An 18,372-nucleotide genomic window follows, 5' to 3' on the forward strand; every position below is an offset into this window, starting at 1 on the left:
TGATAGGATGTCTCTATTTTCATTGAAGAAATGTTGGAGGGTATGTGATTGAAGGAAAAGGATTGTCTGGACCCATTTCTACCTGGCTTCAGGCCTAGATGCTGAACCTAAAAAGTCTTGGCATACTTCCACCTGCCTTGCCCCACACTAGAACCCTGGAAGCCTTCATAAGAGAGCTGCTCCAGAGGAACAACTGGGAGGGGAGAGACTTTATGATTCTCATCAGACAGTGGCGTTTCCAGCTGCCTTGACCCAACCAGCCTTTCCCAGACTATGACTTTGAGAACAGCAGCAGCTGGGAAGAGAGGAGTTCAGGGATTTATTTATTTTTTAAAGTTTTATACGTTGTGCCTCTTTGTTTCTCCATTTGATCATTTTACGTGGTTTGGTATGTTTTGTGGTATTTTCTGCATTGTGATTTGCTGTTATTTTCATTGATTGTGGTTGATAAGTGTGAACTGTTTAATTATTCTTTGTTGATGTTTAATTTTACTATTAGATTCTGATGGATTGTTGAATGTTGCTTTGTTTGATATAAGTTGTTCATTTTAAAGTTATTGTGACTTTTATATTGCATCAGATTGTTACTATTAACGTTCGAGGTTTTATTGTGTTTTTATGTGTTGGAAGCCACCCAGAGTGGCCAGATGGGCAGGGTATAAAAATTATTATAATTATTAGTATTATTAGTATTTCAAGCAAAGGGGACAGAGAACTTCACTGAACACTCTGAGACTTTTTCAACGATAAATTAAAAACGTGATCTTTGAGTTACAGGTACCGGTAGGTAGCCGTGTTGGTCTGAGTCGAAACAAAATAAAAAAAATTCCTTCGGTAGCACCTTAAAGACCAACTAAGTTTTTATTTTGGTATGAGCTTTCGTGTGCATGCACACTTCTGTAGATACGTATCTGATGAAGTGTGCATGCACACGAAAGCTCATACCAAAATAAAAACTTAGTTGGTCTTTAAGGTGCTACCGAAGGAATTTTTTTTTATTTTGTGATCTTCGAGTGTGTGGGTGGAGATTCTCAATTTGCCTTGCAAAGCAATTTAGGAGCCTTCTTCACCCGTCCCTTCCTCCTACTAGCTGCAGTCTCTGAAGACAAAGTGAGACTGTGCTGAGGATGGTTGACTCCCAAATAATAGAAATGACAGGCATTTCCATGGATAACTTCACGGTGAGTTGTGGCTAGTTTGGCCTAGGCTCAACTTCCACAGTGGGGCAACAGAAGGCTGAGGGTTGGGATTTCGATACACGTCATTTGGGATGCTTACAAGTTTAAATCGGAAATTTTACAAATGGAAGTTGTGGGCTGAAATCCTTCAGGGTGGGGGACTTTGTGGATTTGTGGCTCTTTGGGCTCTCTAGAGTATCTCCCTTCCCAAAGAGGTCTGTTGTAAGTCTAAAGATGTGGTCTCAGCCCCGGAGAGGGAGTTCCATCCTAAGGCCAGGAAATATTGCAGAGAGGAGTGGGCACATCAAGCTTTTGCAGCCAAAGCAACTTCTGGGGTGCTTCCGGATTGTAACTCTTTTCAGGTGGGTTTCATTCACATGTATGGTCAAATTCAAGTTGTCCAATTATATTTGATAGGGAGGTTTTGAAAGGTGCATGTGGTCCATTCTTGAGTCTGTGGATCCCTCCTTCCACATATCGCTAAAATGTCAGCATGGCCACACAGAGGCAACAGTCTGACACGCAGTTGTCTACTTTGGACTAGCTCACTCTGTGCAAGTTGTGGCTGCGTGTGGGTTGCTGAGTGGAACCTAAAGACGGTGCCATGGCAAAGGGGGTATGAGTCTCAAGAAGCAAATGAGTTTCAGAAGAAGACACCTTTGAGAAGCTGAGAGCAGGATCTGTGTGCTTTTCTTCAACAGGAGGAAGTTGCCTGCAATGGTGGTTTGGCTGGTACTTCACAGATTGGTGAGATTTCCGCTGCAGGCAGGACACCAAAACCACTTAGTCCCATGGGAGAGAGAGCAAGAAAGCTGCTCCCCTCATCCCCTAGAGAGAAAGATGAATTCTCATTTCTACCTCTCTCTCTCCGGCTGGTGAGCTGGGTGTGGAGGCAAACTTAGTGCGTGGGTGTGGAGGCACAGAAGTCATTCTTGTCCTATGTCTCCGTTCAGCTCTTGCTGGACTGTACCACACTGCGAGGGCCTCATGTCAATCTTTTATTTAATGGCTCAAAGCACATTTAACCCAAGTAGCTAAGATTTAACAGGTCTTGGGTTCAGCCTTCCAAAGAATTGGGGGAGTTCAGGCTAATTGAACATAGGTAAAGGGACCCCTGACCATTAGGTCCAGTTGTGACCGACTCTGGGGTTGCGCGCTCGTCTCGCATTATTGGCCGAGGGAGCCGGCGTATAGCTTCCAGGTCATGTGGCCAGCATGACAAAGCCGCTTCTGGCAAACCAGAGCAGCACATGGAAACGCCGTTTACCTTTCCGCTGTAGGGGTTCCCATTTATCTACTTGCATTTTGACGTGCTTTCAAACTGCTAGGTTGGCAGGAGCTGGGACCAAGCAATGGGAGCTCACCCCGTCATAGGGATTCGAACCGCCGACCTTTTGGTCAGCAAGCCCTAGGCTCAGTGGTTTAACCACAGCGAACATAAGACCATGTAAATCTCTCTCTCTCTCTCTCTCTCTCTCTCTCCCCTCTCTCTGTGTGTGTACTGGCTCCACCTTCTATTCAGCATCCTCTGCTGCTGCTGCTGAGAGTCTTGGAGAATATGCTTTTAAGCCCGTATTCATGGAGTGTATTATGAGACGAATTGTCGGAGAATATTTAATATTGTTAGCTACTTTGAGAGCAACTGGCAATTGGGATGAGAGGGAATTTGATTCAGTTTGCATTTAAAGGCAAATTTATCGAACTAGCACTTCCCTAAACAGTATGAAAACTAAAACGCCACCATCCTTTGATATTCACGCTTATCCGCATTTTGCAACAAAGTTCTCCAACTAAACAGTGCTTACAAAAATGCATGTACGGTATTAGAGGAAAGTGTGCATGAATATAAATAAATTGGTGAAAATGATATACAAAATGCATTATGTTTGGGGTGATTACTTACAAAAATGTGTACATTAGTCAAAACTTTATACAGAAATGAGTTCATTGAGAGAAATTCGCACTGAAATGCTGGTGAATTTTCATGAAGTTCTGTTATTGCAAATTTCTGCAGAAATGTGGAGAGAGAAATTAATATTATAGAAAAATTAGAAAGTGAAAGAACCAAAATTGACAGACCACTCAATCCCTACTTGGCATAGAGGTAGGGTTATAGTCTGAGAACTTTATAAAAATAATCAGTTAACTGACCTTCAGATCCAGATATTTTCTCTTATTCCTATCCCACAGTCACTGCTAGGCTGAGCCAACATATGCTTGGACTGGGAAAACTTACTCATTGTAAAGCCATGGACTCAGCTGGCTTTACATCTATGGGAGCACAGCAATCTGTGAGTTGCAACCACTTTGGCATATGAGGTTGGTGTGGTTTTTAATCAGAGCTTCTAAATGACTCTGAACAAAAATTGCAGTGTTAAACAAAAGAATAGTTTCATTCAGACAAAACTAAAATAATCAGGAGTATGTGTTGGGGTCAGGAGGTGAGCTCCCTCCCATTAACACCTTTGGGGGTTGAATTCTGATTGCCTCTTTTCGTTTATGCTCCCTTTATATGTCAGGAATACTGACACTCTTTCAAGTATTTGAAACGATGTTGTTTTTAAATCACATTTCAGTCTTAAATTTGCCCCCCCCCCAATGGTGGCATAATCTGATTAAACGTCTGTTCAGTACTTTTAAATGTGGGGGGTGAGGATTGCACACTTTAAAAAACTGTTAAAAGAGGAGAAAGAGATGGCTTTGCTGCTTGGCACAAGGGCTGACCAATCAATGCCATGAAAATTTGACTTCTGCTGAGAATGGGATCCCCATGAATCTGATCTCACCCAGAAGGCTTTGTGTCTGTTGTGTACTTCCATGTGCAAACAAAACTGGACTGTTTAAAGTCCAGATCTTGTAGGCTAAAGAATAGCTCACCAGCTGCTCTTGGTCATTCAGGTCCAATGAAGCTATAGATCCATTGTTAGGTAAAGGGGGCCCCTGACCATCAGGTCCAGTCGTGTCCGACTCTGGGGTTGTGGCGCTCATCTCGCTCTATAGGCCGAGGGAGCCAGCGTTTGTCCGCAGACAGCTTCCGGGTCATGTGGCCAGCATGACAAAGATCCATTGTTAGACAGGTGTAATTCCTCTCAGGTCCAGATAGCAAAACAAACAGCAAAGCTGCTGTCAGCCCCAGGGCACCAGAAAGTATCAACCAAGTTGCTTCTCTGCAGCTGAAAACCACAACATCCTTTCTGAGAGAAAGTTCGTTCAAACTGCATGAGGAAACTGAAGAAATGGGTCATTGTGAGCAGCGAGGATGATTGCTATCTTGGGGGAGCAGCTCGGGCCTTATTTAGAAGTATCTGCATCAGATACAGGTCCAACAAGGCGTCAAATGAATCTGCAATCTGGCAGATTAAAAAGTGTGACTGGCAGTTTCCTGGTTCAAATATGCCCCTTGAGTCTTTAACAAATATGGGGTGGTGCTCAGCTCAATTTTTACTCAGAGCTGACCCACTGAAATTAATAGACCTGTTATATTCATGAATTCCAATAGGTCTACCTAGAGTAAAAGTGTAGTTGGATACCACTTACAGCTTTGGGGACTGAATCAGGTTGGGTTGCCCTGTTGATCTGGTATTGAATGAGGGACAGGGGAGAACAACCCTATCACTTTTTCTTGATCTCTCAGTGTTTTTCGATACCATTGACCACGGTATCTCCCTATATTGACCGTGTGGGGTGGGTACCAGAAGCTACGAGGTTCCAAAACAATGCGGCAACAAGAGGAAATTATGGACACATCAAGGATGGAGTGCAGGAAGTCAATTTTGGGGAAAACAGTATTAAATTTTAGAGCTTATATCCAATAAACCAATAGGCCGATAGTTCTTGGGGTTATGTTTGTCACCTTTCCTGAGAATTAGGATGATAATACTCTGCTTCCAGCCCTCAGTGAAAGTGCTAGTAGTTTATACTGTATAAGAAAATAATTTTGCTAGGAGGGGAGACCACCACTCAGAATTATTCTTAAAGACCTTTGAAGGGATAATGTCCTCCCCAGGACTTTTATCAGTCATTAAGGCACTAATAATAATAATAATAATAATAATAATAATAATAATAATAATAATTTATTTATACCCCAGCCACTCTGGACAGCATCCAACAAAATATTAAAATACAATAGTCCATCAAACATTAAAAGCTTCCCTAAACAGGGCTGCCCTCAGATGTCTTCTAAAAGTCTGGTAGTTGTTTTTCTCTTTGACCTCTGGTGGGAGGGCGTTCCACAGGGCAAGTGCCACTACTGAGAAGGCCCTCTGCCTGGTTCCCTGTAACTTGGCTTCTCGCAGCGAGGGAACCACCAGAAAGCCCTCGGTGCTGGACCTCAATGTCCGGGCGGAACGATGGAGGTGGAGACGCCCCTTCAGGTATACTGAACCGAGGCCGTTTAGGGCTTTAAAGGTCAGCACCAACACTTTGAATTGTTCGCGGAAACGTACTGGGAGCCAATGTAGGTCTTTCAAGACAGGTGTTATGTGGTCTCGGCAGCCACTCCCAGTCACCAGACTAGCTGCCGCTTACTTCTTGTTCTGAAACTGGGGGCCATTCCGGTAACATTAGCAGGTCCTAATTAGCAGTTGGTCCATTAGGACTGTTGTCACCATCACGTTCAAAGATTTTGTCTTTGGCAAACGTACCCCTCCCAAGTGATGTTTTATTCTGTTTAATATTCTGTTGGGAGCCACCCAGAGTATTTGGGGGTATATTTTGATGAGAAAAATTCCTGGAAACCTCAGCTACAAAATATAACAGCAACAGTACAGGTCAGCCTATGCTACACTGAAGTTTTTCTATTATAAAGGTGGCAGGCTGGTAATCCCAGCCCTAAATGTTTGTCTTGGGAAAGTAGTAGCTCAGATGCAGTATGGCATTGAGATTTGGGGGATGAATCATAATAACCTGAAAGACCTGGAAGTGTGCCAGAATAAGTTCCTAAAGTATCTGTAGGCACTACCTCCAGGTACCCTAGCTGCCTTCCTTATGACAGGGACAGGTGTGGTGTCTGTAAAAGCTAGGGTGGAGATGGCTACTTTTTCGTATTATAAAAGGGTCCTGGATATGCCAGAGGACCTCTTGCCTAGACTCTGCCTGGAGAAAAAAATGGAAGAAGGGTGTTAGTACAAGAAGTTAGTACAAGACCTGCTAGCCTCAAAAAAACAAAACAGACAACAGATATTTTTGTATTCCCTGGAGTTAAAAGACTGCTTAGGGATTGGATTTATAAACAGGATAACGAGGAAGACTTAACTCTAATCCATATCTCAGAATTCTCCCATTGGTACTATTTGCTGAAATCTAACCACACCAGGGTTAAAGGGACGCGGGTGGTGCTGTGGGTTAAACCACAGAGCCTAGGGCTTGCTGATCAGAAGGTCGGCGGTTTGAATCCCCGTGATGGGGTGAGCTCCTCTTGCTCGGTCCCAGCTCCTGCCAACCTAGCAGTTCGAAAGCACGTCAAAGTGCAAGTAGATAAATAGGTACTGCTACAGCGGGAAGGTAAACGGCATTTCCGTGTGCTGCTCTGGTTTGCCAGAAGCGGCTTTGTCATGCTGGCCACATGACCTGGAAGCTGTACGCCAGCTCCCTTGGCCAATAATGCGAGATGAGCTCCGCAACCCCAGAGTTGGTCACGACTGCACCCAACGACACCAGAGCTCAGTACTTGCAGTCAACTTACCTTGCCTTCCTGAGAACTGCATTTACAGCTCTCCGTTTTCAAACAATGCCTACATCAGTCTTAGATGGAAGTTATAGATGTGTTCCAAGGCATTTAAGACTTTGTATTTGTGGGGTAGATGAGGTAGAAGATCTCCCCCATTATATACTCCATTGTCAGCTCTATCAAAACCCCAGAAAGAGATTTGATTTTTTTTTGGAACAGATACTGGCACTGCTACAGGGACAGAACTTTGAAGTGAAAATATGTTGACTGTTACTTGACTGTGATCCACTTGTCACATACAAAACAGCCTTATTTGCTAAAGCTGCTTAAAGTATTTGTGCTAGCTATATAAAAGACAATGCTGTAGACTGTGCAGGCGATTCATTAATTTGACTTATTGTAAGTGGATGTATATCTCTGGATTTCATTTAACGGGTTTTTATTGATTTGCTGGATCTGTAACTGAATTTGTAATGGTTTTTAGTTAAACACAATACATGATTGATTGATTGATTGTATTAAATTTGTTTTAGTTTGTGGTGGGTTTGATAACATTTGGAAAAATCAATAAAAACAATTTGGCAGAAACCAAGCAGCCAAATAATAATATTAATAATAATAATAATAATAATAATAATAATAATAATTTATATCCCACCCATCTGGCTGGGTTTCCTCAGCCACTCTGGGTGGCTCCCAACAGAATATTAAAAGCATGATAAAACATCAAACATTAAAAACTTCCTTAAACAGGGTTGCCTTCAGATAGTTGTTTATTTCCTTGACATCTGATGGGAGGGCATTCCCTGTAACCTCACTTCTCACAGGGAGGGAACCACCAGAAGGCCCTCAGAACTGGACCTCAGTGTCCGGGCTGAGTGATGGGGGTGGAGATGCTCCTTCAGGTATACTGGGCTGAGGCCGTTTAGGGCTTTAAAGGTCAGCGCCAACACTTTGAATTGTGCTTGGAAATGTACTGGGAGCCAATGTAGGTCTTTCAGGACCGGTGTTATATGGTCTTGGCGGCCACTCCCAGTCACCAGTCCTGTCAGGATTCAACCTCAATCTGTTAGCCAGCATCCATCCTCCAACCACCTCCAGACACTCACAAAGTCTTTCCATGAATGTCTCTCTGTGCTCAAGCATTTTGGCATGGAGGCATCGCTGAATATCAGCACAGCAAGGGCTGGGGAAATAACATTTCTATCCCTGCCACATCACCTGCTAATGTCTTTGTCTCGCTTTATCTGTTCCACAGTTAGATGATTACAATACATCGGACTATGCGGACCAACTCTCCAATTACACCGACTACATGTGCCCCACGATGGACGACAGCAGCACCCATCAATTAAGGGCATTCCTGGTCCCTTTCGTCTACCTGTTGATCTTTTTGCTGGGGGGTGTTGGAAACCTGATGGTGATTGTGATCCTGTGGTGCTACCGACGCTCCCGCAGCTCCACCGAGCTCTTCCTCTTCCACCTGGCCTTGGCGAACCTTTTGCTCGTGTTCACCTTCCCCTTTGGGGTGGTCCAGAACTTAGCCGGTTGGGTCTTTGGACCTATCCTCTGCAAGGTGCTCAGCGCCACCAACAGGATCAACTTCTACAGCAGCAGCCTGCTGCTGGGCTGCATCAGCGTGGAGCGCTACCTGGCCGTGGTGCACGCGCTGTGGGCCTTCCAGAAGCAGCGAGCCATCTCCGTCCACCTGACATGCCTGGCAGTATGGGTCATCTCCCTGCTGCTGACATTGCCTGACCTGCTCTTCACCGAAGTCTGGCCGAGCAGGGGCAACCAGCCCAGCATCTGCCACTTCAGAGAATACGGCAAACACGGCATCAACGCGTGGCTGGCCACACGCTTCCTGTATCACATCGTGGGCTTCTTCCTGCCCTCGCTGGTCATGTGCTTCTGCTACATAGCCATTGTCAGAGTCCTGTGCCGCTCCCAGCGGCTGAAGCGGCAGAAAGTGGTTAGAGTAGCCATTTTGGTCACCAGTGTCTTCTTGTTCTGCTGGACTCCATACCACGTGGTGATCTTCCTGGACACCCTCAACAAGCTGGCTACCGCCGACAACGGGTGTACGGTTGAGCTGAGCACCGCCATTTTGCTGAGCGAGATGGTTGCCTTCAGCCACTGCTGCCTCAACCCCATCCTCTATGCTTTCGTGGGCATCCGGTTCCGTCACGATGCTTGCCGACTTCTGAACAGTCTGGGCTGCCTGAGCCAGAGCACCCTGCAGGACATGCTGGGCACATGCAGGATGGATAGCAGCACCGCAGAGACGAACATATCGCTCGTCAACCGCCACCCTTCCTCCCCATCTTCCACAAATCCCCTAACCACATTCAAAGGCTCTCCTCCTTCCTCATCTTGTCCCCAAGCCCCAGCTGACCAAAGGGCTCAGGGGGGAGAGTCGGGCTCAGCTTAAGCCAAGTCAGAGACCAGCCCAGAAAGTACCCACAGACCAAAGACTGGACGAGCAGGACATCGCTTAGTAAGCCAGGCACCACTTTCCTGAAATCCTGTGTGTGATGAATGTGCACACTCCTTCCCGCATCCTTGGAAGAGTCCCATGATGTTGGCGAACATGCGATGCTTTCAGATACAGATACTGCTTTTGCTTCTGAGGTTCATATTCCCTTAGTGCTTCTCTCCCCACCCCACCCCCCCGACCTCGGAGAATGTGTAACTGTCAGCTTCAATGAAAGCCCTACCACACCTTCTTTGTGTTGAAATACTCGCCTCTCCTGCCTATTCATCCGGAGCTCTGCTGTGCCCCAGCGTTCAACCAAGACGACTCACAAGCATCTGCTCAAGTTGTGAGCCCAAGGTTAGCTCACACCTTGGGGAGCCACACTATTAATCAACTATGGCCCACATGACTTCCTCTGGGGCCACAGAGACTCCTATCTTGCTACTTACAACATTCTTGGGGGGGAATTGGGGGCTCTTAATGAAATTCACAAGCCCCAGACCTTCCCACCAGGCTTTTTGTGTGCGTGGATGAAATTATTTTTCTATTGTCAAAACATACACAATACTATAACAAGAAATTAAATTTGAAATAAAATGGCTGATTATAACAGGAGAAAGCAGCAGAGTATGTACCGTAATCTCACTTTCGAAAAGCACAATTCCAAAGGGGGGGAGGAAGACCTAGGGTTGCCATATTTCAAAAAATGAAAATCAAGACACAAAATTTATTGAGCTTTTTTTGCTCAAAGTTGTTGGAACTTTTTAAAAGTTTTGCGCAAAGTTACTGAGCTTTTTGGGCAAAATTGCAAAAAAGACGTTTCTGAGCTATTTTTAAGGTAAAATGGCAAAAAATATGCTGCCATATGTCTGAATTTTCCCGGATATTTTGCCGATTTCTGCCTGGACACTGCTTCCAGATGTATGGCAATCCTGGGAAACCCTGTATATGTATGTGTACACACACACTCACACTGCATTACTTATTACCAAATTATTCATTAATACATGGTAAACTCATAACTCATATTTGGGAATAAACCATAATCAATAATTCTCTTTTATTTTACCAAGTTTTTACGCCTCTCTTCCTTCTCGATAGCTTTAAAAGGTTGTGAAGTTAGCAATAGCTGCAAACAAGAGATTCCAACAGACACCTTCTGTTCCAACTTTTAAACACCTGTTGGAAACATTTCTATTTACCATGAGGCTTAAGCAGGCAATTAAGAATACATCTTTCCATAATAGCTGTTTTCTGATTTTAACTTTTTAATATTGTTTATATTGTATGGTTTTATGTACAACTGTTGTTAACCACTCTATTTTTTATGAATAACAGTATATAATTAGTTTTTTTAAAAATAAATAAAGGGCAGTCACATATTTTATCCATCTATTCTTTAAGTGTTGGAAATAATCTTCAATATTTCGTGTACAGGATTCTATTCTCAACAAGCCTATTAAAAACAGTTCCTTATGTTCTGGCCTAACCAAATGTTCTACACAATTTTTCTTTTAAAAATGAAATGCTGTGTGAAAGGGGGCTTTATAACCTAAAACCTTTGCAACTCGAAATTTTATTTTCCTCCAAAACTTCCTTCCCAACAGTTGTACCAAATCTTGACTCCTGCAGCCTTCTACAAAATTATTTAAGGAAAGGCAGGAAACCAACATGAAAGGAAACAGTCAGGTCCCCCTCTCCATTACATTTCCCCCTACCCAGCACTGGCCTATGCCAGTAATAAGCTTGTTCCAAACAGGATCTGGAAATACCTGTGGCTACTTCCCAGTTCTCCTGAAGATGTTTGGACTCTCCAACTGGAGACCCATTCCTAGCCTAGAGTACCTTTTAAGCAAGCAGGACAAGGCAAAATGAACCCAAAGAGAAGCTGCTCGTGTTGTCACAGACTCTGAAAGGGAAAAGAGCAGCGCCATGCTCAATGCACATGGTTTTTTTAAAATCATTTTTATTAATTTCCCAATACAAACCGCCAATTAACATCTAATCATATTCCAATCAAAAATATTAAACTAAAAAAAGAGAACCAAATTATAGTCCAACTTATTATTATTATTTTCCGGGCTTCCTACAGTCGACCTCTTGAAGAACATATTTCATGTCTCATTCCTGCCTTTTTCTGTTGTTCTCCTATTTTCCACATTCCGATTTTATCACTTTAAAGTTCTCCGTCCCTGGCTATGCGATTCTCAATCATGTCCATAATCATACAGTGGTACCTCTACTTATGAATAACTCTACTTACGAATGTTTCTACTTACGAATGGAGCTCCGTCCGCCATCTTGGATACAGTTTAGATAGGATTTTTTCTACTTACGAATTTTTATATAGGGTTGCTTCTACTTACGAATGTTTTCTCCCAATGCATTCCTATGGGATTCGACTTACAATTTTTTTCGACTTACAAATGTGTGTTTGGAACGCATTAAATTCGTAAGTAGAGGTACCACTGTATATCCTTACATCCATAGAGTATAGCTTTATTTGTAAATATATATTTTTCCAACTGTTATCTAGGTCTTCTTTTAAAGTTTAATGATGCAGCAACTACCATATCATTAAATTGTAGAGTTATTCCCATCCGGGCTGTTGTCCAAGTCTGTCTTTGATGTTAGGCATTCTGTTTGAATATTGCAATGTAAATGAACTGTATTCCACAGATATAAATCATTTGACGATCAATCGGCTTTCGGAGACCACACAACCCCCCCTTCTGGGCCCTAGGAGGGGGGCTGCTAGACATCCATTTAGCCTTCTCTCTCATGCTTAATGAATAAATTCTGCAAACGGATGCAAATATTGTCCCAAATTATTGCCTCAAACCACTACAAAGTCAGCCAGCAAACACCTCCCACTTCCCTCAAAACAGGGAGGAACTCTCATTTTTCTGTGCTGCGTCACATGCGCCATCTTGTTTCTTCTTTTATCAAGTCTTATCAAGTCTTTCAAACCAAATAAAGCTGCGCAGTTGAATATTTAATTGTAAATAGAAGTCCATCTGTACTCCTCAAAATAAATTAGGTTTCTTAATGAGGCTTGGCGTAGAAGACCAATTGTAAATGTTGAGAAGGAAAAAAAGAACATACCATCCTTCATAATCCAAACATCATGATGAGAATCTCTTTGAAGTCCGAGCTTAAACATCAGGGACTGTACCATTCTGCAGGTTTTTTCTCAAGTCTTCTTCGGTCCAGACTATGTCTGTTTATTGTCCAAATCTGATTATTTTATCAAAACAGATATTCCTGGCTATGGGAGTGGCTTCAGAGAGTGCCGGCCATGTCGTGCTCTGGGACCCAGTGTCCTGTCGCTTGCACAATGCAAGCTGGCAATCTCGGACAATCTGCAGGTCTACGAGACGGTCCTCTTCCACCCTGGGGAGTCTGCCAGGGCTAATTATCCCCATATGAGCCCTGAATTACTGGCACGGCCGGGGTCCAATCGTATGGGAGTCAACCATTCCCCACTGCCGGAAACAGGAAACCGCTCAATGGACATGTTATGGCTGCCAGTTTAAATTCGTCTTGCTTGGACGAGGAAATCCCATGGTGCAAAGTGGCTTCTGTGCAACTTGGCAGCTGGGCTGTCTTGCCAGCGCTCAAGTAAGGACGTCTGCAGCCAGGGTACCCTGTCCAGGAAGTGAACAAAGGGCAGACGTTTGCCTTCCTAGTTCAGTGGAGAGACTGAAGCCAGCACCAACAGCACAGGGTGAACTCTTTGAGTTGGCTTCCCTTCTACCACTAACTTCCTGGTAAACTAAAAAAATTCCTTCAGTAGCACCTTAAAGACCAACTAAGTTTTTATTTTGGTATGAGCTTTCGTGTGCATGCACACTTCTTCAGTTTCCTGGTAAACAAATGCAGTTCTCGTATCCCAGCTTTCCTTTGTACCAAATGGATGGAATTCTCCCTAACATGTTGCCTTACCCCGTGGAAAGCCAACTCTGCAACCGCCCTCTTTCAGCAGGGAACCTCATTTGGACTTGCACCCTAGGATTGCATGCAGCTCCCCATTCAACAAGGTGAGTATCTCCTGTCAGTGCAGCACCTGTTGCCTCCCTGCGCAGGAGTCCTTGTTTGTTTGGGAGCTGGCAAGGTGTGTGTGTTGCTCATGCAGCTGGGGAGGGTGTGTGTGTGCGTGTGTGTGGAGGGGGGGCATGAGAAGCTTGTGTGAAATGTTAACTCAGCATAATTCTGCTCCTATTGCAAATAATATCAGAGGGTACATTAAATAAAGTGATTTTGTGCCCACTTTCCCCTCCTGCTCCTGCTGGCATCCATTTATGAAACAGGCTCAGGATGGCAAATCAAAGGCCTGGAGAGGCTCTTGGGAAGGCCGAGATACTTTGTGGTCTCCCTTAGAGCAACAGTACAGTCGTACCTTGGTTGTCGAATGCCCCGGAACTCATACATTTCGGCTCCCGAACGATCAAAAACCAGAAGTGAGTGTCTGGTTTTCGAACAGTTCCAGAAGTTGAATGGACTCCCGGAACGCATTCTGTCCGAGAACCAAGCTATGACTGTAAATGGAATACCCTGAATCGAATTGGATACAACCAAGTCCTGAGCCACCTAGTGGCTTACCCCGTGGAAAGCCAACTCTCCAGCCATCCTCTTTCAGCAGGGAACCTCATTTGGACTTGCACCCTAGTTGGCTTCCCTTCTACCACTAACTTCCTGATAAACAAACACAGTTCTTCCATCCCAGCTTTCCTTTGGACCAAATGGGTGAAATTTTCACCTTTCACACCCTCCACGGCCAGTGGGCTTGCTTCCCATTACCCTTGTCAGCAAAAAAATGGGTCTTATCATGAGGGTGGGTGTGTACATGCACAGAATATTGTGGCCAGGGAAAGTCCAGACAACCCAACTCTGCAGAATCGGGCCCCCTCTCAATCATACATTAGACTAGCAAGCAGCCCTTTCCTGCCCACACTCAAAGACACCACAAAAGGCTCCTTCCAAGAGAGTTTTGAAATGTCTTTTTAATAAAAAGGCACCTATAAAACAGGTCAATCAATACGTTACAGGCAGCACAGATACCCAAAAACAAGCCTAGAAATCATTTCAAAATAAAAACCAATAAGATGTCTTCACATATTGTATTTATATATTTATATATATATATATATATTTATAGAATGGTACAAAATGCATGGGTGGCAGGGAGAGGGGCCTTCCCCCTCCCCACATGGGATGACAAGAGAGCGGGCCAGTCCCCATTACCTGGGCACAAACACATCCGTTGTGGGAATTCTGGATTGCATGAAATTGCATCGCTTGGGTCAGGTGTGTGTGTGTGTGTGTGTGTGTGTGTGTGTGTGTGTGTGTGTGTTGAGAACAGGAAATGGACAGGTTGTGGCAAGAGACAGAGGAGATCAGGGCAGACTTTCAGCAGACGTCGCTCAAGCTGGGGAGCTGAGCAAGAAAGCACAAGACACGAGACTGGACAATGTTCACAGCGCAAGGTGAGGCAGGGAGGGAGCAAAGGCTGCTGTGCGAATGACTGCGTGGCAAGGGGCCCAGGACCACCATATTGCTGATGAACCAGACGCAGCAGATTGGAAGAAGGTGACACACCTGGCAGGTGTGGCTGCCACAGAGGATCAGGTTTGCAGGCTTCGGGCTGGGGCAACAGCTACAAGGGCAAATACGCAAACCAGGAACATTTCCCTTTGATTTTTCAGGACGAGTGACTCCCCGCTTCCCCTTCGCTCACTTCTGTACCCCTTCCACTGATCAGTTTTGAGTGCAGAACACGTTAGATCAGGCACCCCCAAACTGTGGCCCTCCAGATGTTTTGGCCTACAACTCCCATGATCCCTAGCTAACAGGACCAGTGGTTGGGGAAGATGGGAATTGTAGTCCAAAACATCTGGAGGGCCGGAGTTTGGGGATGCCTCCCAGGTCATCTCTGCTGCCAGCAGGAGGATGAAGACATCTCCACACTTCCGTAAGTAGTACCGCACACCTTTCAAAGGGCAAGATGGAATTTAAAATGGGGCAAGTAATTTGGGCTTTATTACGTGGCACACCCTAAGGGCTTGGGAATGTCGTCCTTGTGAGCAAGCTTGCAGGTCCTGGTGTCATCTTGGTACCACCCAGCTGGTGATGGTTTTTTGCCATAGAGGCTCGGTGGGGAAGGAACAGATAAATGCTACCGAGGTGTGTGCAGCACTGGAACAAGCGCAGAAGAGCATGGGGTGGGTGGGGAGATGTGGGGAACACCCACTCCTTAATACTAGATGCCTAGAACTTTGTCGTATCAGAGATCTGCATTATATTTGCTTTTAGTCATCAAGCTGCTCACTTTTTCTGTATGCAAATACTGTACTTCAATCCGGAACAGTCCAAAAGTGCAGATGGGGCTTTTCAAATGTTCCCATTCAGAGCTCTGGCAAAGCCAGCTTTTAGTCTCCGTTCATTCAACTGGCTCGTTTCTATGATTCAAGCCAAATCAAGTAAAGGAGATCAATGAAACTTTTGTTTGACATGGACTGAATCACGATTACTATGATGTCCCCCCACTTTGCTCTCATTATGTGACATGTGTATAGAGGTGGGGTTTTTTGAGGGGGGGGCAGGGGACAGGAAGAGATACACCAGGGCAAAGGGTTGCTCAACCTGTGAGAGAACATATGTGGCAACTGCAACAAGCCAAAATAATATGGGAATGCTGGCATTTCTGTTCTTGGAGGGGAAACCGTGGAAGAAAAGGGTGCTAAACGTGAGATGCTTATGGTAGGAGGCGGCCAACATTTAAGTTACATTTCCCATTCTGCCTGTGTGTGTGTGTGTGTGTGTGTGTGTGTGTGTGTAGAAGAGGGCCATTCATTTCCAAATGCTATGACTGCACACATGAGAGAGAAGAGAGGCAGACATCCAACCTACTCCCAACCTGCTAGGGGACCAATGTCTTGTGTGGAGTTCAGGGGGTAAAATATATGGTTGTGTGCCAAACTAGTGACCCAGTGTGTAGAGCTGCTGGGCTGACAGCATGGCTAGACTGGACCAAAACCATACAAGCCAAAGGACGTCCTTTCCTCACATAGGGAAAAGGGGAAAGAGGGGTGGGTGGGAAGGCATTCTGCCAGACTACGCAGAGGGCCACTGCATCACCTGACTAGCTGGCACCTAGCAGAGAGAATCAGCTGGTGGAACCTGCATCTAGGCCCTTAAGCTCGGGATTTCCAGTCCACAATGAGTCGAACTTTGTCAATGGGTTGTATTTTCATTTGTTTCTTCCAAAAAAACAGGTTTTGAGGCTTCTATTAAAACACAGAAATACAAACAATTCCAAGCCAGCAAATCTTTGCTGCTGCTGCTGCTGCTTCCCCCCAACCTATTTACAGCTGTTCCAAACCCTCTTGCACATTTTGGTTACTTAAAAAAAGAGAAAGAGAAAAAGAGAAAAAGAGAGAGAGAAACCGAGAAAGAAAGAAAGAAAGAAAGAAAGAAAGAAAGAAAGAAAGAAAGAAAGAAAGAAATTCACACTCAGAGGAAAGATCCAAACCAAACTCTGTGCCAGGGCAGAGACAGGGGATGGCATCAGCATGGCTGCACCAGGAGGCTCCCCACTGCCAGCCTCAGAAGGGCAGGTTGGTCATGCCGCCCGCTCCTGGGCCATAGCTCATCTGACCGTCCAGGGAGACGCTGCGCTGCCGCATGGGGTGTGAGACCATGAGGTTCTGCTGGGGTGGGGGGCCCATGAGCGAGCCTTGTGGGGAGATCATGTGACCTGGCTGCGCATACATCTCCCCCGAGACGGACATGCTGCGCTGCTTGGCCTGCATGAGCAAGAAGTTCTGCTGGGCGAGGAGGTTCTGCTGCTGGGGCAACATCATGCCCTGGTGCATGCTGTTGCTCATCATGGCTTGCTGGGGCGCCAGGCCTGTCCTGCCCAGCACGGGGGGCACCTGTCCCGGGTGGCACATGGCCATCCCACGCTGCATGCCCGGAGGGCCGGGCCGGGCCGGCGCCTGCTCTGCCATCATGTTCTGCAAGTTCATGAGGTGCAGGTTGGAGGGCGGCTGTGCCTTGGGCCCCGGCCCCTCACCCTTGGGGAAGTACTGCAGCGTGCTGCTGGGCTTCTCGGACGGGATGATGCGCGACAAGTCGAATTCAGGGATGCCGGTGGGCGTGGGGCGGATCACATCGCTCAGCTCCGGGTCGTTGAGCACCGAAGCCACACCAGGAAGCACCGATGGGTAGGGCTCCGGCGGCATCCTCCCAGCCATGCGTTGCTGCTGCTGCGGTGGCATTTGTCCTGGCTGTGGTGGGGGCAGTTCCTCCGGGGGCAGTCCCAAGCCTGGCGGATAGTGTTGCTGGACACCGGGCCCCCCGGGAGCCATGGGCATATTGCCCCCATTCGCGGGGGGCTGCTGGAGGCGCTGGGGGAAGATCAGCTGTCCAGAAGGGCCACAGGGCTGGTTCAGGGAGTCCTGGGCATTGGGGGGCAGCATCATTGGGTTCTGGGGGGGCGCACCGCTGTGCATGGGAATGTTGCCGCCCAGGGGGCTTGGCGAGGACATTGAAGGCTCGTGCGAAAGTGGCTGCTGCCCCGGAAGGTTCATCCCCATGGGGCTCTGAGCAGGAGCTGGCCCCACGGAGTTCATGTGCATCTGGCCGGGCTGGTTCCCACCCATGCCTGTAGGCAGAAAAAGAGAGAGAGAGGGCTGTTAGCTCCTAGGTGGCAGGCAAGGCAACAGGAAGCAAAGTAGCCATGGGGACCAAGCACCCCCCGCACCCCCAAAAAGACACGGCAGAAGTAGGGCTGGCGTGTGGAGGCAAGTGCTCAGCAACGGCAGCCCCACCCCACCCCAATCTCAGAATAATTTATTAGGTGGGGGGAGGCAAGGCACATTCCCCCACTTCTCTCCCCAGAAATGACTGAGGTAAGATGCCAGGGGCTCACCCCACTGCAGCTAGAGGTGCCCTTCTTGGCCAGCACAGTTGACAGCAGAGATCACGTAGGAAGGCAAAGAGACCAGCTGCCACGGCGAATGCCATTTAACCTGCATTTAGCCAAA

The 18,372-nt window shown here is 46.2% G+C and overlaps 2 protein-coding genes across 4 annotated transcripts in view; one reads left to right on the forward strand and one right to left on the reverse strand.

Annotated features, from left to right (window-relative positions):
* The first annotated feature begins 1,092 nt into the window (after positions 1–1,092).
* Positions 1,093–14,149, forward strand: CXCR5 (C-X-C motif chemokine receptor 5). The gene is made up of 2 exons (XM_088658053.1): positions 1,093–1,181; positions 8,108–14,149. The coding sequence occupies exons 1-2, from the start codon at positions 1,128–1,130 to the stop codon at positions 9,278–9,280; spliced, it is 1,227 nt and encodes a 408-aa protein (XP_088514179.1). The 5' UTR covers positions 1,093–1,127; the 3' UTR covers positions 9,281–14,149.
* A 160-nt stretch (positions 14,150–14,309) lies between these two features.
* The window catches only part of BCL9L (BCL9 like), a 45,993-nt gene continuing 41,930 nt past the window's right edge, over positions 14,310–18,372 (reverse strand). For all 3 annotated transcript variants that reach the window (XM_060268466.2, XM_088658052.1, XM_060268465.2), the window contains exon 8: positions 14,310–17,990. In XM_060268466.2, coding sequence (XP_060124449.1) covers positions 16,930–17,990 — 1,061 coding nt within the window. In that variant the 3' untranslated portion in view covers positions 14,310–16,929. The remainder of the gene's footprint in view (positions 17,991–18,372) is intronic.

This window comes from Zootoca vivipara, chromosome 14, assembly GCF_965207765.1.
Source record: "Zootoca vivipara chromosome 14, rZooViv2.hap1.1, whole genome shotgun sequence".
Lineage (NCBI taxonomy): Eukaryota > Metazoa > Chordata > Lepidosauria > Squamata > Lacertidae > Zootoca > Zootoca vivipara.

What these genes read in the sequence shown, in the direction of transcription:
- CXCR5 (XM_088658053.1), top strand. Translation starts at nt 1,128, where the DNA reads ATGGTTGACTCCCAAATAATAGAAATGACAGGCATTTCCATGGATAAC. An exon ending in TTTCCATGGATAACTTCACG is followed by an intron (nt 1,182 to 8,107) that starts GTGAGTTGTGGC and finishes TCTGTTCCACAG; the next exon opens with TTAGATGATTACAATACATC.